Here is a 24,729-nt window from a genome sequence, read left to right as displayed (position 1 = left end):
ATAGCTCATTTTGAAGCTGGTGGGTCCATCATATTTGTTGTATAAATAAGCTCAATAACATCTTTTGGGATGAATTGCTGCTCTTGATGCTTTCAGGGGACCAGGACTGAAAGAAATGTTCCCTCAAAGCAAATTGGCAGGAGGCCCTGGAGGTTGTGTGATGCTGGTGTTCTTTGGGCTTGGCTCTCTTGCCTGAGGCACCCAGAGCTTGTCCCTCCGCAGGTACCTTTCTGCAGTACGCATGTTCAGTCTCTGCAGGTGGGTGGCACACTGTGTTTTGAGTGGCCTAAATGGACCGGTGGCAATATTTGGGGAGCAAGCGGACCTGTCTTTGAAGCCTTGGCAAGTTTGGGACTCTCGTGCCATTAAACATTGGGCTCCTCCGGTTTCATTTGATTTCTCCACCCTCGTCTTGTAAATAGTTAACACACCTTCTGGGTTCCTGCCTGAATATTCTTTTTCTTTTTTCCCCCTCTCCTTCCATCCTCCTTAATTGGCCGTGCTCCCTGCCAAGCCATCGGCAAGGTTTTTTGGGTTTTTTTTTTCCTTTTTCTTGCTGAGGGAGCCCAGATTGTGTCTGTCAACTTGATTGATCCCCCCTGCTTCGGCTTTGGTCAACCGTTCAGACTTCTTGCAGGGGAAAAACACCCCTTGCCTACGGCCTAGAGATACCGGGTGCGACTTCTGAGCTACAGAGGACCTGACAAATCTCCAGGGAACAAAGAGGTGACTTGCCACAGCTTGCCTGCGCATTGGACTTCTCCAGGCAGCCCTCAGCATGATTGCTGCCCATCCGAACATGACCACTGCTCTGGTGAGTCTTGTCCTTTGCCTGAGCCTCAACTCACCCTGCCTTGAAACACTTTTTTGAAGGGAAGGCAGTTGGGGGATCAGTGGGCCCAAGGCAGTTGCCCTACAGCAGGTTTAGAGTGAAACCTCCTGGTGGCAGTTTACCCCCTATCTACCTCACTTTTCTCAGAAGCCCTGAGTATGTATGTATGTGTGAATATTGTATATGCTGTGGCAGAATAGAGGCACAGATAAAGCACAGAGCTAGGGAATTCTTGCATTCTGGCTTGCTCCAGGAGTGAGGCTTGAAAGTTTCTGTCTGCAAGGCAAATGTAGTCCAAGATTTATTTCATTATCTGTGATGTTGCCCATCACACATGTTTAGACCTAGTTTTGGACGATATGTGTCTGCTCTTTCTAAATGAGTTGTTTTTGCTTCATGGTAAGTCACCAAGCATTACTAGTCCCTCCACACTCCTGAGAGAGAAGGAAAGTACTAGATTGAAACGCTTTGCTGATTTGAATATTTATTTCACATTTTTACAGCCTTTTAGCATTTTGTGTTGGCTGTATCAGGATGAATTCAAACTGGTCAACAGTTACCAGTTGCTATGGGCAGTAGCCCATGCACAGTAAAAACCTGAACAGGAGTTTGAAAGTGGCATCTTATGAGTACATAGGGCTCATCAGGTGCTCTGAAAAATTGCTGGCACTTCCCTTGCCTTTCTGTGCTGACAATTTTTTAGTCACAACTGCTGAGCTGCTCCAGGTTACATTTAAAGGAGCATCAACACTAAACAAGTGGGGGCTGTTCAATCCTGGACCCTTTCTGAATAGACTTTTCAGAGCTGTTTTACACATGATGCAGAATGGAGAGATAAAGCTAAGGTGGTAGCATTCTCAACTCTTCCACTCTGTGTGTGTGTGTGAGAGAGAGAGAGAGAGAGAGAGAGAGAGAGATTTCTTAGCGTTCCTTCACATTTAAAAAAAGAAAAAAAACCAATAACCTTGCATATAGTAAATTAACACATCAGAGCAGAAGGTTTAGAGTGCCTTCTTTCTACTGTACTAGTTTTCTACAGGCAGGGAGTTTGTTTCGTTTGCATTGGCAGGAACTTTGTTGTGGTGGAGCATTCACAAATATCGCATACATGCATACACACACTGAGAGCAGTCCAAAGTGGTACAGTCTGAAACTCTACTATCTTATTCTGTGTCAGTATAATTTATCTCACACACATGCACTCTCTGCCTTCAGAAGTATTGATTCTTCCCTCAACTTGCCCCTTCCTCCTCAGTGCTTGAAAGAATAAGGTCTACTCACTGGATGTCCTCCTGGGTAGGGGCATATTAAAAAGAGAAAGCCATGAGTAAAGCATTTGGGTGAAACAAGGAAGAACTGGGATCTACCTAAAATTGTTTTTAGAGTGGGATGGTGTCTGGTGCAATGCCCAAATTCCCCCAGTCCCCATAGGTATTGTTTTTAGCAGTTTTGACATGGGTGATTTGGCTAAAATTGGGTAAGTGGAAGTGGGATATGCAGTTTTTATGAACGGCCTTTCATCTTCCTCTCTATATTTCAAGCATAGCCTGGTGGTTACAATAAAGGTGACTTTTGAGAGTCATAGCTAGTCCTTTTCAAACCATCTCTCTCTTTACTTCAGAATACCAGATGCAAGGAATGGCACCATAATGCAGGTCTCTTGTTGTCTTGTGTGCTCCCTGAGGCATTTGGTGAGCCACTGTGAGACACAGGAAACTGGACTAGATCTATGGCCTGATCCAGCAGGGCTGTTATGTTCTCGCTCTCTCTTTCTCTCCAGAACCTCCCTTTTATTGTGAATTGACTGACTGACATGATTTAGTGCAGTCCAGGAGGCCTGTGAGATCTAGGTGCAAAGGCTATGCCATTCTTTGATTGGTTAATATCTCTTAACCTCAATTCCCCATATTTAAAATGTGTGCAGTAGTAACGCACCTCAAAGGGCTGATGTGGAGACCAACCAGAAAAAAAACTGGTGCACACTGTGTGAATGAATGGTTAACAACTGGAATTGGAATTGGCACTACTCACTTTATCTTAAGCTGTACGAAATTACAATCACAGCCTATTATTGTAAGGGCTTCTAATGGCCCAATCTGATCAAACATTCCAGCGCTGATGCAGTTGTGCTAATGCATGCCTGATCTTGTCTGATCTTGGAAGCTAAGCAGGGTCATTCCTGGTTAGTACTTGGATGGGAGACCACCTGGGAATACCAGGTGCTGTAGGCTCATACCATAGTCTTCCGAGACTGAAGGTTGCCAACCAACCAATGGGGCACGGGCTGCATCCTGGATTGGTGAGGCACTCACAGAAGTCTCCTTGAGGTAAGGGTATATTTACATATATCATTCAATGCGTATTTTCATGCCGAATGCAGTGGAATAAACCGTGTTGAAATATCTTCATTCTATCAAAGGTTATAGCCAAAAAGCCATCAGGTGCGGGGTAATGGAGCATCACCACACTCACCACCCTGGGCATTGCCCTGCCCCCTGCATGGGAGGAGGTCCATCATGGGGGTGACGCGCTGGCTTCCCTCACCAGATGATGCAAACCCCAGTGATGCCACTGAGACGGAGTGCTCTATCACTGTCTTGTGTTGCTTCCACTCATTCAGTGGGGTTTGTACAAGACTTTCTTACAGGATGGTTCCCCTCAATGACAGGATCACAGTCCAGTTAATCATATGGCTTAAAAGATATTTTACGGGTCAACATATTAGACTTTATCATAAAATATTGCCCTTTGAGTCAGATAGGGAAGGCTAATTCCCTTTGCCACCAATTTTAAAATGCGATATTGCAGAAGCTGAAGAGCCCAGCGGGTGGGTCAAGAGCTGGCAAGTGCTCATTGTAAACCCATCTTTGCAGGGCTCATAAACTCCTGAGCCAAGGGGTTCTGGTTCCAGTTTATCTAAGGGGCACTATTTTAGGGAACATCTGATCAAAATCTTGCTAGATCCACACTACTTTAGCCAAATTCACATTTTATAATTCTTTTATCACAATGGCAATGTGGGTTGTCTCATAGCATGCCAAGCTATGGTTGGAAATTGCAGCAACATAACATAAACATAAGAAAAAACACATTCCTCACTGTACTACCTCCATATTTTAATTAAAAACTGCTTTTATTTAAGAGTGTTATTGGTCAACAGGTACAGAGACAGGTTCCATGTATGGCTTGTGGAAAAAGAGGCTCTTAAACCAATAGAAGTGAATGTAGCATTGAATTGCTATTAAAAATAGTTTTAAACTGCAGGAGAAAAAAACAAAACACCAACAACCTTACCATGGGGGGGGTACCTTCTGGGCTGAGGCATGGTTGCCTACTCACATGTAAATACACAGTGCGACTCAGTTTCACTTTCCATAGGGCTCCATTGATTTTCCTTGGCAGCTTCTGAGCATGCTCAGAAGACTCTACAGCTGGTTAAGCAGCAGAGCTGCGTGTGGAATTTGGGACTTAAAAACACCGTCAGAAGCACTCAGAATTATTAACGGACGCTCCGCAGCCATTTCAATAAGTAAATTTGGGTGTTATTTTGTGAATTAAGCAGGATATCACATTTTATAAGCCCAATTTCATGTGCTTTTGCAGCATTTTGTTTTCACCATTTTAGACTGCCCCTAGTTATGGGCTATTGCTTGAACACTGTGGCACCTCCTTTTTGGTGACACTGATATATTTTCCATATATTCACTGGCTTCATAGATTCCCCCCCCCCCATCTCTCCATGGTAGTTGTAGGGCACGTTTGGGAGCTCAGGTTGCTTTACTTACATTATATTTCTCTCTCTCTCTCTCTCTCTCTCTCTCTCTCTGATTTTATGATGGAACCATATAACCCACCATTCTGGCATTAGAATAATTACTATAGGGATAAGGACAGGAACATCTGACATGGGGGGAAGCTTGTGCCTTGGTCGCTTCCCAGAAAAATTCTCTTTCGCCTCTAAAAGCAAAGATGAGATTTCATGCAGGGATTGTGGGATGTTGCAAAATGCAAATGCCGCCACTCAGTCTCAGTGATGACACCAATTACTGTACACAAACCAATCATTACTCTTAGAGAGGAGGGGGAACTGCAAGGCTGCTACTGAAGTGTGACAAGCCTGACTGCAGAGCTTTCACAGGGAGCAAAGATGAGTCTGGTGGTGGACTGTGAACCCACCCTGGGCTCTCATCCAAGTCACTTTGGAAGCGCTCCGAAGTGATCTCTTAATTAAGACTGAAAATACCAGTGAGGGAGAAGAGCAGAAATGGTGCCAGGCAATTAGTTTGAAAGCCCTGTGGGTACTACAGATCAATAAGGGCTCTAGGCCCTATCAGCTCTTTTTCTCTTGTTAGCACCCCGAACTTCTACAGAGGAAGAGACTTTGGGAGCGAACCAAAATGATGAGCACCACAGAATCCTGTCCCAGTCTGAGGCACGCACAGATTGGCGAAGATCAGATGATTTTTACCTGACAGAACAAGTCCATGCCTGGAGACAGAATCAGATGGGACCTCCTGAGAAGAGGAGGAAAAGGAACCCCCTCCTCCTCCCTGCACATACTACATTAGGGAGTGTCAGTGTATCCTGCTGGACACTTCAAGGCCAGCATTCCAGAAGATGAATGCCTCCAACCCTAAAAGCCCCCAGATTTGGGGGACCTGACACACCCCAACTGGTCACATACACCCAGCTTCAGACCCTCCACAAGCACTATGAGGTCTCAGGGGCAGTGACAGTGACCGGTCCAAGCTGGAGCTCTGGCTAGTGTAGCACACATCTGCCAGCACCAAGGCCACTGAACTTGGAGGAGGAATTGACTGGCCAATGTACATCTAGAGAGGAGTGGGGTAGCAGTGTGAACTGCAGAACCTGGGTGTTGCTGTTGCCCTCTTGGACAGCTCCATGGCCTCACTGGGGAGACAGAAAATGCTTGGCATTGGTGGGGCAGGACATTGAGGGAAGATTGGGAATGCAAAGACACTAAGACAGCACCAGTACTAGGTTCAAGTACCCTTGTGGAGTGGGGACACCATTGCAAATTTCAGCAGAGAGTCAGGCACATTGGTCAGCAGTTTGTCAATGCATTGAAGATGGAATTGGGAGGAAAGTCAATTTTAGGGAGTATCTGTGATTATTTTTAACTTTTAAAATAGATACATTTTAGAGTGAGGCCAGGAATTGAATTTAGTATCAACCAGGTTTAAAATAGGCACACTGAGATGCCATGGCAATTTCTGCAGAAGTGTACCTGGAAGAGCCAGATGGGCTCCCTTTGGAATCCTGCTTACACGGATTGTAACAGACATGCTCTGTTACGAGTACGAGCAGCAGGAACATTTGCCTGTAATATGCACAGTCTAAATTTTTGAGGGGTCCAGCCCCTGGATTCACTTTTAAAATGAATTCCTGTACAGTCGTTGACACATAATGATGTGTGGACCTGCAGAGACTTGTACAATGCGGCATGTAAATAGTCCTTGTAAGGACCAAGAAGAAACCAGAAATAGTGGAGGAAGTCGCATGGACAACATGCTCTGTACTGAGTCATATCATTGGTCCACCTGCCCATTGTTGTCTTCATTGACTGGCAGCACTCTATGGTTTCGGGTGGGAGTCTTTACCTGTCCTCTCTAGAAATAGTGGATTGAACCTGAGACCTTCTATATGCCAACATCTACCACTGAGCTATGGGGCCTCCTCCAAAGTAGTCTCGTTTACTCCACCAGGTCATTATACCCAAAACCTTTAGAGCTGTTATTACTTTGTCGTTTACAAAAACAATAACCCCAAAGTCACCCTGGCAGTTATTAGACACTCTCATCATTTTTATGCTTAAAGTAGACCGCGCTGTAGTATGTTGTAACTGAGGCTTCTCCCCCTCTATTTCTACTCAGAGCATGGGAGTCTCCAACTCCACACCTCGCAACTGGAAGGGAATTGGGATCTCCATGCTGGTGGTGGCCATGTTGGCATCAGTGATCATTGTGGCCATCCTAATGCTCACTCCAGGTGAGAAGGTGATGTCAACAGTCAGGCCGCTTTCATTGGTGGGGGTGGGGGCTCTGTGGAAAATGGGATACATGTGTTGCCCTTGGGCGATTGAAAGGAATACCTGTGTGTGAGTGTAATGTAGTTAATTCATGTTTCCATTTAAGCACAACATTCTGCTGAAAGCCCACTGATTTTGCAGTCTGAGGGCCCAATCCTATTCAATTTTCCAGTGGTGGTGCTTTTGTGCCAGTAGGGTGAACACTGCATCCTATGGTGGAAGGGCAGTCGCTGGGGCCTTCTTAAGATATGGGAACATGTGTTCCCTTTCCATGGGGCTGCATTGTGGCTACACCAGAGCTGGAAAGTTGGATAGGATTGGACCCGAAATCAGTTGTGGAATCTATGTGGATGCATGCAAACAGAATAGAGGTGGCTCTCCAAAACCAAAGTCTTGGGCTGAAAACCTGATATCTGGCAACCTTACGTTGCAGACACCCAACTTTTGCACAGCCTTTCTGCTTTAGCTTGGCAAGGCTTGTTTGTCCTGAGTTTAATCCACAGTAAAGCAAGAACCTGCAAGGGCTCTTTTCCAGAGCTGAGTGGCTCCTTCAGTCCTTCCTGATAGGCACACACATACCATTGGCTGTTTTTGGTAATTCTGATCTTTCTCTGTCCAGAAGACCCCCCATTGGGCTTCCGCTCCCCACTGACTCTTGCTGACCTGGACAGTGATGAGTTCCAAACTCATCAACCCCTGCTCCATTGGGTGACAGGTGAGTTGTGTTGTTTCCTCTGGTGTGTGCTGTAATTAAGAAGTGTCACTGGGCCATTGGTAGTTGCTGGGGGCCCTGGGCAAAGGCTTGCACTAGTTGCCTCTCCATCTGCCCCCTTATGGCACATTGGGCACTGCTATCAGAACTGGGCTGAGGTTCAGAGGTTTGCTCAGCCAGAGGGATTCTCAGCTCAGCCAGGTGGACCCTTGGCCAACACCTGATGTCACCTCTGATAAATCAGAGCAGCTTGATTTGAAATGGAGCTGCCAGATGCCACTAGTTCCACCAGAGCAACAGGTTTCAAACTTTCTACATTTGAACATGTGGTATGATCAAATGTGACCAAGAAATATCCAATGCTTTCTTTTGTGCAGGGTGAGATCAGTAATCATGGAGGCAATATATCTTTCAATATTTGTTCTCTTTCAATATTTGTTCTCTACTGTATTTCCTTACCTTCTTATTGAGAAGCACTTGAAAAGCCTCTATGAAAGCCCTAGAAGCTCAGTTAAAAAACAACAACAACTGCAGAGCATACATCCTGAAAAGACTTCAGAAACACAGTATATTGTATGTGGATGTTTTGAGCGGCTATTGGGGCTAATTGAACCACTTTGCAAGACAACCCTATAATTCTTTACTGCTCCGAAGGCTTTGCTTTTCTGCAATTAGCAGGAAGCAGATTTAAAATGCCAATTCCATGCAGCACTTTATATAGTGCTATTTTACCTAGCCATGGGTACTCTGTAAGCCTACATTGGCCTCATGATCAAGATCCTTCTAAAATATCTACTCAGAAGTAAGTTCCACTCAACAAGGGCCATTTCTGATGCAGATTGGAAGGCACCTATTTGCAGGTTCAGCTGGTTTAAATGCTTCCTTGGTTAGCTTGGCAGACCTGTGATGAGCTGCTCCGTATTAATTCAGCTTTAGTTTTCTTCAACATGGGTACTAAATTTCTGATTTCTGTTTTCCTACTTCTTTTCACGATAACAAGATAAAGGGCCTGCATGGAAGCATCCCAATTCCGCACAAGCAAATGCAGTGAAAAATTTATTTTTGGTGAACGTTCATTTAAAGTAGTCATAGAAATCTCCTTGCAAACCCATAAGAGATACCGGTTATCTGAATCACCACAGTATCAAAGTGCCCCTTTAAAAAAAATGGTTCATCTGGGTATCCTAGATGGTATTAGATATCCTAGATTCCACAAACAGCTTTGGGGAAAAACTGCTGCCTAGTTGGTATTTGTTTTATTACTTATTTTCTTACAATTCCCTATGCCATTCTCTTCGGTCAACAGACTTTCAGAGCAGCTTACCAAAATGTTTTTAAAATAACAGTAACATCCAATGAAAATACAGCAATGCAGTAACAAAATTCAGCATGAAAACACACACACAGAGATAGACAGACAAATGAAAAACAAGGTCTAAAAATACTGTAGGTACTTGCCTATAAGGCGAGTAATTTCTGCCAATAAATCGAGCTTAGATCATCTCCTCTCCTTATCTGTGGGTCACTCATGGGGCAGGGTTGTTCAAGCAAGTCATGACAGCCAGAGGACAATGTAGAGATAGAGGCAACTTCTCCATGGCAAAACCCTCCTGGGCAAAGCTGCAGCCGAAGTTAACTTTTTATTCTCCCCCATGAGAAAAAAAGCAAGCCCAGGCTCAAGGCTTCCATTGAAATCAAGCAAGCCTCGTTCTCTTTAGCAGACCCTCCTACACCCTCATTCCATTTTGGAAATGGTTGGCAGAGGTCTGGTTTTTAAAACACCAGGGCGTAATCCTTCTTTCCATTTGAAACAAAATCCAAGGCTACAATTCAGTGCACCATTACTTAAGAACACCATTACCCATGGAAAGCAATGGGTCTACTTCTGAGTAAATAGGGTTACAACTATGAGTAGCTGCACTTGCTCATTCCTTGTTGCTTGGGTCTCTGCTGTGAATTGAATTGCACACTCCCAGTTATGTGTTATAGTTTACATATAAGTTATATACATTATATATAGTATATGTGATATGTAGAGTTCTGGTTTAACACACCAGGCACTTTAAAGAAGAATTTGATTAATAGTTCTACCGGCATGTTGCTTGCAGTGCACTTAATCTGATAGTGTTTACAAAAAGGTTGTATTACCAGTATACCAAAAATAACCTACCAGTAACTGCTACCTAAAAACTGTACAGTCTCTAATTTATTAAAAATATAGTAAAAAATCATGAGATACATTTTTATTCATTTAAAAAGTTAATGAATCTCATGATTTTTTACTACATTTTTAATAGAGACTGTACAGTCTTTAGGTATCAATTACTGGTAGGTTATTTTTGAGGAGCTGACCTCGGATAAAAACAGACAAAACTATAGTCAGACACTCCCCTAAGTTTAACCCTTTCCCCCCAACTTATCCAAGGATTGTAGAAAATTCCATGATTTTTGGCTCAAAGCCTACCCTTGGTTTATCTGTGGGGTTAACTTATACTTGAGTGTTTGCAGTAATCACTTGGCTCTGGAAAGACCAGAGTGATTCCTGGGGGGTGCATGTGAGTATTCCTGGGGGAAGTGCTCCAAAACTGGGGTGGAATGACAAAAAAAAACTCTACCCCCAGTCATTGTTCACCCCATTTCGAAAAGTGAGGACATCAAGAAATGGGCCTCTGAGGAAAATGTTAACACTCAGATAGGTTAATGCAGGAAAAGATGGTCCTTCAGGTAAGTACTCATGAGTGACAGTAGTAGGAAGAACTTCTGAATAGCTTTGAAAAGGGAGCTCTGTAAAACTGGAGTAAGTCTGGAAAGCAGAACGCCTAAGTTATTTTCCTAGTTCTTCTATGGTCATGTGATTGCACTCAGTTTCCCTTCTTTTTCTGTACCTGTTTCCCACACATGCAATGGCAGAGACCAACCAAAGTGTAAGATGAATGTTGTTTAAGTAACAAATACCAGGAACAACCTCTGGTGAAAAGCCCATGTAGGAGCTCAGCTGGCTTTCCTTCATTTTTACAGATGATGAGCTAGTGGTGCTAAGCAATACTGGGATGATGAGGAAGTGGCACATACCCCAAAAGAACAGCACCATCTTGGTGGAGGACAGAGACTTGGTAAGAGCAGCTGCTTCTGCTGAATGATGGCTAATGACAATGTTGAGCATCACATGGTGACAGTGCCTTGGTCTGTTTGGAAGCTCCCAAATCTGCTGCCTTTCCTCAATCTGGACAACGTCATTGAGGAAGGTGGCTTTGTACCTCTGCAAAGTACCTTTGTACTGTGCTACCTAGTCTTCAGCCTGCTTGCTACCTGCCCATCCTTGGTCTGAGCAGCTATTGTCACATTTAAGGCTACCCCCAAGAACAGTGTTATTCAAACTGTGCAGCGAGGCTCTTTCAGGAGGCACCAGGAACTCAAAAGGGAGGCACGGGATGTCCTCTCGGAGCGATACAGTCACACCCCTGGGCAGAATATGCTTTTTTTTAAAGCAGAAGAAAGGGGGGTTGCTCAGCTGCAAGAGTGGTTGCTACCGCCCCGCCCGCTTCTGAGCATGATCGGCTTGCAGTCCTTAACCCTCACTGATCCTTGTCTGGTTGGTTCCTAGTTCCCAGCCTGGGATCGCTTCTCATCAAAGTGAAATCTCTCTTTTCAACCTCCTCCCTCTTCCACTCCCCCCTTTCGATCTCCAAACCTTCCCTCTTTCCTCCCCCTCCCCAAATCAAATGTTTCCTATTTTACCAGTCACCAGGGGTCTTAAAGTTGTTTCCATGCAGTTGGCAAAGGGAGGGGGGGAGAGAGAGAAGCACACACTTTACTTGGCCAAAAGCAGAAAAAGGGAACAGTTTTTAAAGTGTTTTATTAATCTTGTTGTTGACTGAAGAGGAGAGGCTGTATTTTTAAAGTGATGAATCTTGCTGTTTGAAGGGAATACTTATCAGCCATTGATGAAGTGATTGCCAGCCCAATCCTATCCACACTTTCCTGGGGGTAAGCCCCATTGACTCTAATGGGACTTACTTCTGAGTAGACATGCATAGGCTTGAGCTGTGCATCTCCTAGTATAGGAGACAAATCAACTTCCTAACTAAACCCTTATCATCTCTGATATATTTTCATGGTCTATTTTTGTTTTCCCCACCAGCTGCTGGAAAAATTTGATTTCATTAAATTAATAAAGGGTTCAATCCTATCCAAGGAGAATGGGAGAAATGACTAGTTGGATTGGGGTCCACAGGGGTGTGTGTGTGTGTGTGTAATGTTGGTCAGACTGGTTGTTCACAAAGTTCATTTGATAAAACAATTATATTGGTATGCTTACAAAGTTTTAAAAAATGAGTCCTCCTGGACCAGACAAAATCTACCTACTCTAGCATCCTGGTGATCAGCATCAGCAGCTGATCATTTATAAAGCATGTATATTGCTGTGTATTACTAATATATTTTTAAGATCTGTATTTAATTAATGATACGATTAATATAATTAATATTAATATAGTTAATATATATTTAATATTTAATATTATATTATAGTTTAAATAGTTTTATATAAGGGTCAATATAGTTTAATATTTAATATAGTTAATATTTCTGGCCACTTCCTGTTTAATGTCGTCACTTCCAGCCCTCAGGAACATGATGGGGAGTCATGGCCAACAGCCACGGGGGTCAAGGGAGCCACTGGCCAGAAAATTTTGAGTACCACTGCCCAAGGAGTGCATTTTCCCCCTCTTACATGCCATCACCACCACAGCACCAGTTCAGCCTCCCTCACACCTCTCCCTTTTGTTCCATAGCATTTCTTGAAGGCATCCCAGTTCCAGGTATCTCCAGACCTCCAGTTCCTGCTCTTGGCTTGTGATGTACAACAGGTAAGCTGTGAGAGACCAAATCTCCTACCAGTTTGGTTGGAAGGACCCACCCAATGAGTAAAACAGGACAATTAAAATGAATTTCTGAGGATAGGGATTTTTTTTCACAAGGAAAGGTCAATATTTATCATAAATGAAAGCTTGAATGGGCCAATGGGGACTGAAATTGGCTGTCTTTCCCTGTTCCTGCCTTGGAGAATCACAAACGAGACAATTGTGCAGAAGTGCTGACTCATCATCCTGGGGTCCCTCTTCAAGTCAGCTGTGGGGGATCCATCTTGCTTTCCTTGTTGGTCCAGCCATTTCTGCTGGCACAAAAGGCTTCTTAATGAACTTCCTGCTAGATGCTGTCTCACTCCACACCTTCTTCCATTCCATTCTATGGCAGGTTGGCGGTTGATATAAGAGATCGGAAAAGTTTCTGTTTGCCAGCCCCGTTTTTTCCACAACACGCTTTTTAAAGGTGGGGGGCGGGGCGGCTTGACTCAAGTCCATTAGAGTCACTAAAGGGTGACTTGGAGACTTGGAAAGTGCGCCCGTTAGGACTCTTTTTTGTGTCAAGTCGCGGGGGCAGTGACCAGGTGACTCAACTCAAGTCAAGCCATGCTGGGTTTTCCCATCCCTGCATACCGGTGTTGTGTAATGAACAGAGTACTGAACTTGAACCTTCCTCTCTTCAAATGAGTGCAACCTGCACAAGATATATCTGCCAACCCTTCCCAAAGGAAATCAGATTAGAGTCCATGTCCGTGCCTCCCCCTCATCATTGTAGCATTAGTTGACAGCTCTAGGGAAAGGGGGATTTTTGATGCCTAGTGTCTGTCACACACTAATGTCAACTTTCTCTTCCCTGCTGGAATGTAGGTTTTTCACTACTCTTTCACAGCCCGCTACCTGATCTATAATTTGGGCACCAGGTAAGAATAACACTGCTATAACCATTAATGCATAGATTCAAACAGAAAAGACAGGTCTCGTTTCTTTAAGTGCAGTCCCCAATAATATATGCCTCACTTCTGCACTGTTTCCACATACAGGTGCATGCATTTGTGCACTTACAAATGGACCTATGGGAGTAGGATACATCCTTGCTAATTTGTCTCATTTCTGTCTCTGGGCATATTCTCCTAACCATCATTTTAGCTCACACCTACACTAGCTTGATGTCCAGCAACTGCAGCTCATGCCAAGCTGGATGTGGGCATACACCACCATGTGCCTGTTTTGGTTGCTCCTGTGCCACCTCAAATCACTCTGATGCCCTGCTTAGATTATATATAATATAAATATTCCCTTACCTTGAGGAGGCCTCCATGTCTACCCTCCACCAAAGGATGCAATGCATGCCCTGTTGGTACAGCTTCATCAGTACTGGAAAGTTGGATAGTATTGAGCCCTGAGTCCTCTTACCTCCACAGGTGCTTCCAGTCCATAAACTGCGTTGCTGCTCAAGAAATCCTATTTCAGGGAATGATCTAATGTTTTCCTTTCTAGAGAAACTACCAACCTAGACGTGCCCAAGACAGACATCACACATCTACAATATGCAGCCTGGGGAGTCGAGGACAATCAGCTGGTAAGTGTAAGGTGTACACCACGGACCCTAGGTTTGGGGAGCGGTTTGCATTTAATATTTGTGAATAGAAAATAACAAAACTAAAAAAGGGGGGAAAGGACAAAAATACACATACAACGTATGTGTAATATACATACCAATTACAAAACTTATTAATAAGCAATCTACAGAAAAGATGTTAATAAGCAATTTATGCATAAATCTTTAAAAAGAGCTTCCAAGTATACAAAAAAATGTCCACGTGTAGTTGTTTTCTATAAGCCACGCATTCAACTCTTGATAAAATTAAAAGGTCCTCGGTCAACTGAAGAATAGCGGGGAGCACTTATCTTTCCAGTGCTTCAACAGAATTCTTGTGCCTACACAGAGTCCATTTCCATTGTCGTGCAGAGAGCTTCCACACCAGGAACTCTTGAGTTAATGGTGTGTTGTTGGCATGCCTTCAGTATAAAATTGAGTTGCATGTTCATGCCTGAGCTGCAAATTTGAATCAGTTGATTAATCAGTTAAAGTTTTGCTTGACTGACAGATACTTTAAGCTCCTTCGCATACAGATCATTGGGGAAAGAAAAAGCTCAAGATGGGCTTATCCATTCATCATACTGGCTTCTCCCATTCCCAGGTGTTCATCCTTGAGAATGATATTTATTATCAGGCTGGTGTCTCCAGCCGGGCCAAGCGTATCACGTCATCTGGACATCAAGGAGTTATTTTCAATGGGATCACAGACTGGCTGTATGAAGGTGAACAGTTTTGGGCAGGGTAAAATGTATTAAAGGTGCTGGGAGTCCTGAAGCAGCAGTAATTTCAGCAGCTTTTTTGGGTGATCTTCCATCCATCCCCTTTGTGGTACATGAATACACAGAAGAATGTTCTCATGGTTAAAGAAGCTTTATCTTGCTTCCCCTCTGAGCTGCAGCACCCATGTAATAGTCCCTAATGCACATTTACCAGCTATTCACACCTTCTCCAGATCTCATAAAAACCCAACAACATCAACCAAAAGATTTGGTGCATTTGAAACAAGAGTTAAATGAACCACTCTGAAGTGCCATGAACTACATTGTACAGGGACACCTTTCATTGTCAGCAGACAGATCTATTATTTTACTTAAAATTTCCTAGGATGTTCTGATTAAACAATGGCACTGGAGGATCTGGTAGGGGTGATGGAAGCTGTAAATGTAGGGAGGGGTTGGGCAGTTGATTGGGTATGCTTTATAATTAGTTTACAGTAGTTGGTTTCCAGAGACTATGTTGGGTACTTATGCTTGGTGTCCCTTGCTTTTAAGAGGAGATCCTGAAGTCAGGCAGCGCGCACTGGTGTTCACCTGATGGTATGTGGCTAGCTTACCTCACCATCAACAATTCCCTGGTGCCCAAGATGGAGCTGCCCCAGTTCCTGGGAGGAAACTACCCAGCCAGCCGACATTATCCATATCCCAAGGTGAGTTGTGCTTCCATTTTCCCACACCAGGGGAAGAGGGGAGGGAGAATGTCAGCTTACGGCAGTCTTCCTGTGCATTTCAAACCACTCTGTGTTTTGCATCATCTTCTCTGCTCCATCTCATTTGTTTCTTGGGGGGGGGGGGGGCAGAGTTTTGTTTTTTTAAATGAAATTTGCATTATGTGTGCAAAATAATGAGTTACACTCGCAGAATCCTGTATCTAAGAAGTGTCTTATTGCATTAATGTAATAATAGCTGTATTTATTTTCTTGCTTGCTTACAGGCCAGCATGGGGCACTTGGCACATTCAATAATACATTCTTCCTTGCTTCAGTAAGCTAGTCCACATGCTCAGCTTAAATCTCTCTTATTAAGCAATGGATCCCAAAAAAAGTGATTTACCCCCATCTTCCTATTACAATAAATTTACATTTTGGTTTGCACTCACACTGTGGTCTGCTGCTGGCTGTAGGAATGCAGTCAGCTGGCACACCCGATTTTGCTTCCATCTTCCTTCTCTGTCCTGGGCATCCCTCTGTCTCACACTTGTCTCTTTGTCTCTCAGGCTGGCCAGCCTATCCCATCTGTTCAGCTCTTTGTGGTGAACCTGTCTGGAGTGTCTTGGGTGCCGGAGCTGCTGCCCCCTGAGCCCTTCCAGGGCAGGTGAAGACAGGCAGAGGTTTGCTGGGGTGGGGAGGGCATTTTGTCTCCCTTTGTCCAGGCAGTGGGAAGTTCTGGTTGAGCTTTCTTTGGAGAAAAGAACACTCTCACTCAGTCTCACTGAAAAGATGTGTGTGCTTCCAAGTGTGCAGGTGAAGGTGGGGTGACAGGGATGCCTCAGCAAAAGAAGTCCTATGGCAAAAAGTCTGTGTAGGCTCCATATTGGCAAAGAATCTTATGGCACCTTAAAGACCAACACAGTGATTGTAGCGTAAGCTTTCAAGGATGAGGAGGGGTTCCTGCCAGTTCAGGAGTGCCCTGCTTCTTGTGTGACACATGAAAGGGTGAAGAAACAGGGTCCGGCCTGGATGTGTTGCTGCCTGTCTGCATGTGTTGAATACAGTATTAATGAATTAAGTGACCCTTGTGGGTGCAAGCCTGTTTTGATTGCCTTTCTGCACTCACTGGGGTCACTCGTGGCATCCTACTCTTTGAGATCTGGAGGTGATAACCACATGGCAGTCCCACCATCTGTCAGGCTGTTGGTCCCTACCGAACGGTCTTTTTCACAGGGAGCTGCAAGCTCTGCAATCTGTGACCGAGTTTGGTGAGATTGATCTGGGAGACTGGCTTTTCAAAATGAGCTCTCAAGACCTTAGTATTCCACAATTCTGTGATGACTAACAAAGATGTTGTCATTTTAAGGCCAGCTCTCCATTTTCAAGCTGTCCCTGTTACAATGTTGTGTAGTTATATTGCTGTGACGTTACTAGTATTTTTATTTTTCCAGTATTTGTAATCCACTTTGAGAATGATTGTTGAAAAGTAGTTTGACGTTTGCCAAATAAACAATATACTGCTGTTCTCTTCCCAGGGAATACTATATCACCATGGTAAAATGGGTGACACGCTCCAGGCTGGCTGTGCGATGGTTAAACAGGCCACAGAACATGTCTGTGTTGAGCCTGTGTGAGGCTGCCACAGGAGCTTGCATTGAGGTGAGCAATAGGCCTGCCTGTCCCATTTGCACTCAGTTACAAGGTACCTCTGTTTAGAGAAGACTCAGAGAAGTAACAGCTGGAATTTCTGGAACCAAAGGAAGAGCTGGGAAACTGGTGCGGATGGAGCTTAGAGCCAGCCCTGCTGCCCAGACCTTCTGTCTTGGAGTGTGTGCTCAGATCACAGTTTTGAGTTGGCATCCTTCAGTCTCGGAAGACTATGGTGTCACGCTCTGAATGGTGGTTCTGGAACAGAGTGTCCTCTCCAGTGCATGAAGCCTGGCTAAAGTAGGTATGGAGGATAGGCTGTTACCCATGCAGCAAATCCCCCCTCTCCACGTCGCTGAAATGGTCCAATGGAAAGGCAGAGGCCAATACGGTTGGTTCCAGCTGCGTCGCAGGAGTTGTCAGAACGTGACTGTGTTCAGCCATGAACTGCCTCAGGGACTCCAGCTCCGGATTTTGCCTCGAGGTTGACTCCTGAAGCCTTTTCCTTAACTGGATGTAGCCACAAGGCAGTGGAGGTTTGGGATCAGAGTTTTCCTTCTCTCAGATGAGCTGCCTTCCCAGGCTGATGAGTCCCATCTACCCGGTGGCTGTTTAGTCGCCTCTTACGACAAGTACAGCCAAACTGAGGGCCTATTCTTATCCCCAGCCCCCAGGGGAACAGATCACAGTATGACCAGATATATTTTCCCTTGACATACTTCAATCATCTAGTCCACTCATTTTCAACCCCTGTGCCGTGGCACACTGGTGTGCTGCAAATGGTCTACAGCTGTGCCGTGGGAGTTTGGGGGAGGGTAATTTATTAGTAGGGCTATTGGGGAATGTGAGCCCCCCACCAACAGCATGGTGTGCCTTGTTAATTGTCAAAAAACTAATGGTGTGCCTTGACAATATTAGTACCTTGTCAGCGTACCGTGAAACAAAAAAGATTGAAAATCACTGATCTAGTCAGAGGTGGTTTCCTACGCTGAGTGCATGCTGGCAATGAACCAAGGGTTCACATTAGTCTTCATAGCTTCAGGGACTACTGTGGGGGGTAAACATTGGTGTGATCTTTTATATGAAAAGTCAGGATGCCATCTGTCCTATTTCCTCCATTCTAAAGGCTGATAATTTTGTCTATTCTTTTAGAAATATAAAGTGACATCAGATGCATGGGTGGACATGCAGGTAACAGACCTGAGATAACATTCCTCTCTTACTGTTCTCTGTCTGGGTCAACTGTATTCCCATGTCAGAATGCTGCAATATGTTAATTCTATTGATTCCATTTAAACATATGAAACTGTATTATATAGAATCAGATCGGGGTCCATTTAGTTCAGGACAAGACTAACAAGACTTCCACTGTCAGCATCAGGGGCCCCGGAATAAGGCTCTGCACTGAACCCCACCCTAACATCCCCCATCCACCCAGATGCACATTCAGCACTACCACTGCCACCAGTGCTGAAGGTTCAGGGCCCGGAGGATCCCTGGGTAGAGCTCAACCTCACCAGCCTCTGATGCTGCCCTTAAATAACCACCCCCATGGTTGCTTCTAAGAAAGCATCAGGAGATGCATTCACACACATCTCTCGTGTCATGTTAGACACAATTTGCCTCAGTGGCAAATCCAGGCTTTCCTCTGTGTAATGTGTGAAGTGGTTTCTTCAAACCGGGTTGAAAAAATGAGCCGGCTGATAAGGAACATACAGCAAACCCAGACCTGCCTTTACAGCCCTGGGATAGACATCAGCACTAGTGAACTTGGGGGTCCATGCTGGCAGGGCAGGGCAGCCATGGGTTACTGTGCTAAAATCCTTACAACTCTGAACAGAGGCAGTTTCCAGCAATTCAGCAAAAATATTTGGATGAAAAATGCCACTATTCAGACATGGTAAGAACTTGCAACTATTGGTGGAATTAATTTGGTTCTAGAGGGTCTAGACTGCGACACTTTCGTTTGTTTTCTTTTGCTTTGTTTTCTGCTAGCCATGATAGAGAGCAGCCTCACCCAAGTATTTCAAAGGACAGATAGGATCACATGGGATCTACCACCAACAAATTCCTGCCAGCAGACTTGGGACAGTGACAGCCAGAATATATTGGATGCCCATTACTGCCCAGCCTCAAATCCATTGCTTGAGGACAGAGGGCTATTAAATGTAAATTCAACAGGGGCAGGGGGCAAAACAAGGAACAAGTGATGTAAGGCAGATGGGTTGTCAACAAAACAATACATCTGGGATAGCCTGTAATGGAACAGCTTTATTTGTATTCTAGCAGGGAACACCAGTCTTTTCTGAAGACGCAGAGACACTTTTCCTGCCTGTGCCAGTGAAGCAGGGGGCACGAGGAGAATTCCACCATATCACCATGCTTTCCACCCAGGTAAATCTAGCAACTGATAATTTATTTATTTTTAAAGATGCATCTTTGGACCAAGGAACTCCCTCTTACCAAACATTAAAAATAAGTTTCCTAACCAACCAATGTAGCTGTAGGCTTCCCTTCTCATGCCATGACTATTGAGACATTTTATTTACTGCTATTTATTTAAAAGCTTTTTATCCCATTTTATCCAAATCTCAAAGCAGCATACAACATATAATAAAAAACATATTTAAAATAACTAAAAGCAAAATATATAATATAATAAGATCAGTTTACACAGGTAACAGTAAAACCAATTAGCACCAATACCATACGAGCAGATTAAAACTCCTAAGAGCAGCAATTTTACATACAAGTAAGCAAACACCAAAGAGAAGTGAAATTTTACTAAATGGAATGCCTTTGCTATATTATTCACAGTGCAATCCTATCTTGCACTGGAACAGGCAAGACAGGAAGCTTGCACTGTATCCAGTGCGAGATAGGGCTGCAAAGTGTCTCAGCCAAAGGTAAGGGGAAACTCTTCCCTTTACCCCCTAGTAAGCCACTGCAGCCCCTATGGGTCTCTTTAGACTTGCACCACCTCCTGAGATGGAAAGGATTTGGCCGGTGTTCTTCTTCTTCGGTTTATGATGTAGTGGTAGTGGTAGTGGTAGTGGTGGTAAACAACAGCAGCTTACTGAAAGAATATCATCAGATCTGCAAAAAAAGGCACTTTTAGGAACATCGAACATACTGTGCAGATACCTAGTTGATACTTAGGTCTTAGGCTGAGACTTGCTCCTCGCCACTTAACAACTGTGTTTCATGTAGTTTGGAACAACAACAACAACTGGAAAAGCACTTGAACATCATCAGGATGAGCACAACTACCATCAATCAATTACACAAGGCCACCTAACTAGGAACACCATATATTCTACAACTATATTTGTAACGCAACAGCATAATAACAAAAAACAGCTGCCTATCCTAGGTTCCTGGGAAGGACTGGATAGATGGATATATACAAAATCCAGTCAAAAACAATATGACTGTGTGAAATAGATAATAATAATTTTTCAAAGATTATTTCCACCATGGAAAGCAAAACCTCAGGTGGCTGCAGGACTGCCACCACAGTTCAGACAATATGCCTCTAAAGAGCTGCTTGATAGGCAGAAGTCTAAGACGCAAAGCTTTTCATGGCATGAAGATGAGATGGAGAAAGCTTAACAACTTCATGCTAGGCAAAAATGTCAAAGGCAGAGGAGCTTTGGTGTGCCATGTGCTGTACACATGTGCAGACACACACACACACACACACACACACACACACACACACACACACACACACACACACACACACACAGAGGGAACTTGTACAGTTCTCAGGATGACATTGAAATGAAAGGGAGGAAACCATATTTGCATATGCAGAGAAGAGGCCTGTGTCTGGGTTGGAAGTTTCCAAGGAAACTGGAATGATGTATGGGACAACACAGACAGGAACTCCAAGGGGAGTTTGGGAAAGTTTCTGTGGTGGCAGGTATTCAGGGAAAGTATGGCACATGGATACTGGTCCACTAGTTGGAGTCCTACCACTTTATTAACTTGTTGCTTGCTTTACTAACTAGGTTCAGTGATCCTTTACTGGTTGCTATTGGAAGAGGAATGAGGGGGAAGTGATGGAATGATCCGGTTGGAAACTTGGCAGTAGGGTTCTATTCTCGCAGTAGGGTTACCGACTTTTAGACCAGCCTCTCCTTTTATGCATTTTACACCCACTTGATTTGCAGCCTTTAGCGTGTGATAATGTTTATTTGCATACCTTAAAATTTATCTTACTGCTCCTGTTAAAGGTATAACAGACTGGGCCGTTTTTTATGTTCAACCCTTTTTGGTAGATATGCCATATAGGACAAGCTGCCTCTTTTGCTGTGTGCATGCATGCTTGTGCACACACAACAACAACAACAACAACAACAACAACAACAACAACAACAACAACAACAACAACAACAACAACAGTATTTATATACCGCTTTTCAACAAAAAGTTCACAAAGCGGTTTACAGAGAAAATCAAATATCAAATATCTAATGGCTCCCTGTCCCAAAAGGGCTCACAATCTAAAAAGATGCAACACCAGCAGACTGCCACTAGAACAGACAGTGCTGGGGTGAGGTGGGCCAGTTACTCTCCCCCTGCTAAATAAAAGAGGAGCACCCACTTGAAAAAGTGCCTCTTAACCAGTTAGCAGGGGTTACCTTTGTGAATTAGGGGAGAGAAGTTCAGAGATGCTCTCAGCAAATTGCTGATGTCCGATTAAGGCCCTAACCCCTCTGAGAACAACTGACTTTCCACCTAGGCTTCTTCCCATCTGTTTTTGATTATGTTTTAGTTGGCTCTGTTTCTGGCCATCAAATAGCAACCTGACCTCCAGAAATGGATCAGATGTGGTTTTCTCAGGTGTAAAAATGATGGAAAACCATTTAGGTTCTGTATATTAAGCTGCTGCTGTAAACGCTGGAATAGAGCCAATAAAACATGTGGCCTGAGCTAACCTAAAAGCACTGATGGAGAATACTTGTGAGCACCTTTTTTTTCTTTTTTCTCCTCTCACCAGCCTAGCCGCAAGGAGAGCAGTGTGCGCCTCCTCACTTCTGGGAACTGGGATGTCATCCGGATCCTGGCATACGATGAACATAACAAGTGGCTGTGAGTACCAGGGGACCAGGATCCTCTCCCTGCTTTGAAGCCGTTCCTCCTGACCGCAGCAAGCAGGGAACAGAGGATCTGATTAACAATGTCCATTTTCCTAGATATTTCCTGAGTTCGGAAGACAGCCCCAATGCTAGACATTTGTACAGGTGAGTAGAGTCTACATTGGATGAACTTGCTGCAAGGCACCAGTTCATTCATTCATAATAGTACTCTTAGCATTTATATAGCACACTTCAAATATTCAAGCACTTTACATGCATGACCACAATAATCCCAATGATTGGGGCTGAGAGAATCACAGGGATGGGAACTCGAGTCAGGTGACTTGAGTTCGAGTTGCGAAAAATCAGCTTTTTTTGCTGACTCATGTACACTTGAGTCACGCACATGGAAGACTCGGCCAAACACTCAAGTCCAGGGCCCCTGGCTTGACACTTGGACCCCACGCATGCAGTCTTGAGTCTGTCTGTGTCTGGATGTGCTTGCTTACTGTTTTTGTGGTGTGAAAGACCTCACAGGGCCGTCATTCAGACCAGGCGGGCAGCAGGGAAGTTCTAGCCATGAGGCAGGGAAGGGTTAATGTTTGCTTTTGCATCTGAGCAAGAGGGAGGGAGGCTAGAGCAGGCTCTCTTGCCCATCTCTGAAGGAACCAATGATTATTGGATGAAGGATGGGCGGTCTGATTTTTTTATTTGGATGAGGGCGAGCAGGAGGAGGAGCCCAAGGGGGTTCTTGCCTTGGATTTGACTGGAAAAGCCCAGGGGAAAAAGGAGGCAGGGAAGTGTGCTGGGGGGGGGGGGTCGTAGAAATCATGCTTTCCGATCACATGGCTGCTGTGAACTCCACTATTACTTGGGGGAAGGAAGTCTCATTGAATGACTGACTGCAGTGGACTACTTCTGAGTAGAGCTGCAAAGGATTCAGTCGTCTTGGTAAGTGTGAGTGTGTGAGTGAGAGAGTCACACTTGCTGAGTGTGACTCTCCTCCCTCTTCCTGCTTCTCATGTAGTCTGTCGCACCCCCTCCCACCCTGTTTACAGATGGGATGGGGCAGCAGGGGAGTGCTTAAAGAGAACTCCAACACACACACACACACCCTGGCAGCAGCCCCAGTTATTTTTTTTATGCCTGACACATCTATCACAAAGACTTGTGAAAAAGCTCCAAGTGACTTGGAAAGCACCCCCGTTATGACTAGTTTTGGACTTGAATTGCGGGGTGAAGACTCGTGAGTCAGCTTGAGTCAAGCCGTGCTGGATTTGCCCATCCCTGGAGAACAGAACTTGCCTGACCTAGTAGTTAGTTCATGGCTAAGTTGTTCATCAGTCACTGTGCTTCACTAGCTTATTTGCATGAAAGGGAACTACATCCCTCGTCCTGCTCATGTTGTACTAATATCAGAGCAGCATAGGATGGAGCTGTGAAGTAGTAGATCCCACACCATAGCAATATTACAAGAATCAGAGGCAGGCACAAAATCTCACTTGCAAAAGCACATTTACGTCCTTTTAGGTCAGCTGAATAGTGAGGTGCTGCCACATAGTGGCGCTCCAGTGGAATGACATCCCCATTCTCTAAAATTCTGTTGAGACAAATCTAAAAAACAAACATGCCCTTAAGTTTTCCCCTCTGTGGCTATCAGTCCCTTAGGGTGGGGAGGGTGATTTAAGTTGAACAATCAGCATGGAGGAAATGGTTGGATCCCCTCCTTCTCATCTAAAGTGTCCCCTAACTTGGCTGCTTTTATAAGAAGAAAATTGGCAGTTCCGATGACAAAGCTCCAATTTAATAGGCTGTTTGATCCAAAGATTCAGAAACGGAGAGGAGAAGAAACACATTTATGGGAGGTTCTTTCTCACACCACCCCCACAGGCTCCAGCACAGGCCACACAGCTATAGTCCAAAGGTGGGTTTGTGATCTCCTCACTCAGGAAGGGCTGCTAGCTACTCAACTGGCCACTGTTGCTGTCCCTTGAAGAGCAACATCACGTGCTGGTATTAGCAGAAGCTGAAGGCCATGACACTGATAACGTATAAATCATAAATACTCTTGATGCTTATCCTTATGCTGTGAAAAGCTTCCCCTGAAGATTTCTGCATATCAAGCTGCCATTAAAGGCATGAGGTGGTTGAAAATGGTATTATTTACCTTACTCAGAAGTAAACCTATTGTGTTCAGTAAGACTATATTACTCACCAGAAACAGACACCTCCTGGCATAGGGGAAGGCCAGGCCATTTATCTGGCAACTCTCACCAGCCTTTTTTCTTTAATTAACAAGAACACAAATGTGCATGGCTATCAAAGCATTAGGGGAGAAGTCTAAGAAAACTGTCATTCCTTAGCTTCATGACACTTGCATACTGGATTTATTATTGTGGACCGTCTTCCTTAAATCTTGGAGAAAGGGTGATTTTAATTTTTCCTAGAGTCTACTGTGGCATGCTAAGCAGGAAATGATGCTATTGTTTGTTCGTTATATTTTCCCCCCTTCTC

At 44.3% G+C, this 24,729-nt stretch overlaps 1 protein-coding gene across 1 annotated transcript in view; it reads left to right on the top strand.

Moving 5' to 3' along the window:
* The first annotated feature begins 778 nt into the window (after positions 1 to 778).
* The window catches only part of LOC136639939 (inactive dipeptidyl peptidase 10-like), a 39,183-nt gene continuing 15,232 nt past the window's right edge, over positions 779 to 24,729 (top strand). Inside the window, exons 1-15 of the mRNA XM_066614643.1 lie at positions 779 to 814; positions 6,727 to 6,841; positions 7,501 to 7,596; positions 10,612 to 10,706; positions 12,387 to 12,461; positions 13,326 to 13,378; positions 13,956 to 14,037; positions 14,660 to 14,780; positions 15,330 to 15,484; positions 16,051 to 16,148; positions 17,020 to 17,143; positions 18,284 to 18,322; positions 19,418 to 19,525; positions 22,137 to 22,228; positions 22,333 to 22,380. Coding sequence (XP_066470740.1) covers positions 779 to 814; positions 6,727 to 6,841; positions 7,501 to 7,596; positions 10,612 to 10,706; positions 12,387 to 12,461; positions 13,326 to 13,378; positions 13,956 to 14,037; positions 14,660 to 14,780; positions 15,330 to 15,484; positions 16,051 to 16,148; positions 17,020 to 17,143; positions 18,284 to 18,322; positions 19,418 to 19,525; positions 22,137 to 22,228; positions 22,333 to 22,380 — 1,337 coding nt within the window. The remainder of the gene's footprint in view (positions 815 to 6,726; positions 6,842 to 7,500; positions 7,597 to 10,611; positions 10,707 to 12,386; positions 12,462 to 13,325; positions 13,379 to 13,955; positions 14,038 to 14,659; positions 14,781 to 15,329; positions 15,485 to 16,050; positions 16,149 to 17,019; positions 17,144 to 18,283; positions 18,323 to 19,417; positions 19,526 to 22,136; positions 22,229 to 22,332; positions 22,381 to 24,729) is intronic.

Source organism: Tiliqua scincoides, chromosome 2 (assembly GCF_035046505.1).
Source record: "Tiliqua scincoides isolate rTilSci1 chromosome 2, rTilSci1.hap2, whole genome shotgun sequence".
NCBI classification, from domain to species: Eukaryota; Metazoa; Chordata; class Lepidosauria; order Squamata; family Scincidae; genus Tiliqua; species Tiliqua scincoides.
The sequence above is the reverse complement of the archived record's forward strand: the minus strand, read 5'-3'. Positions and strand labels throughout refer to the sequence as shown.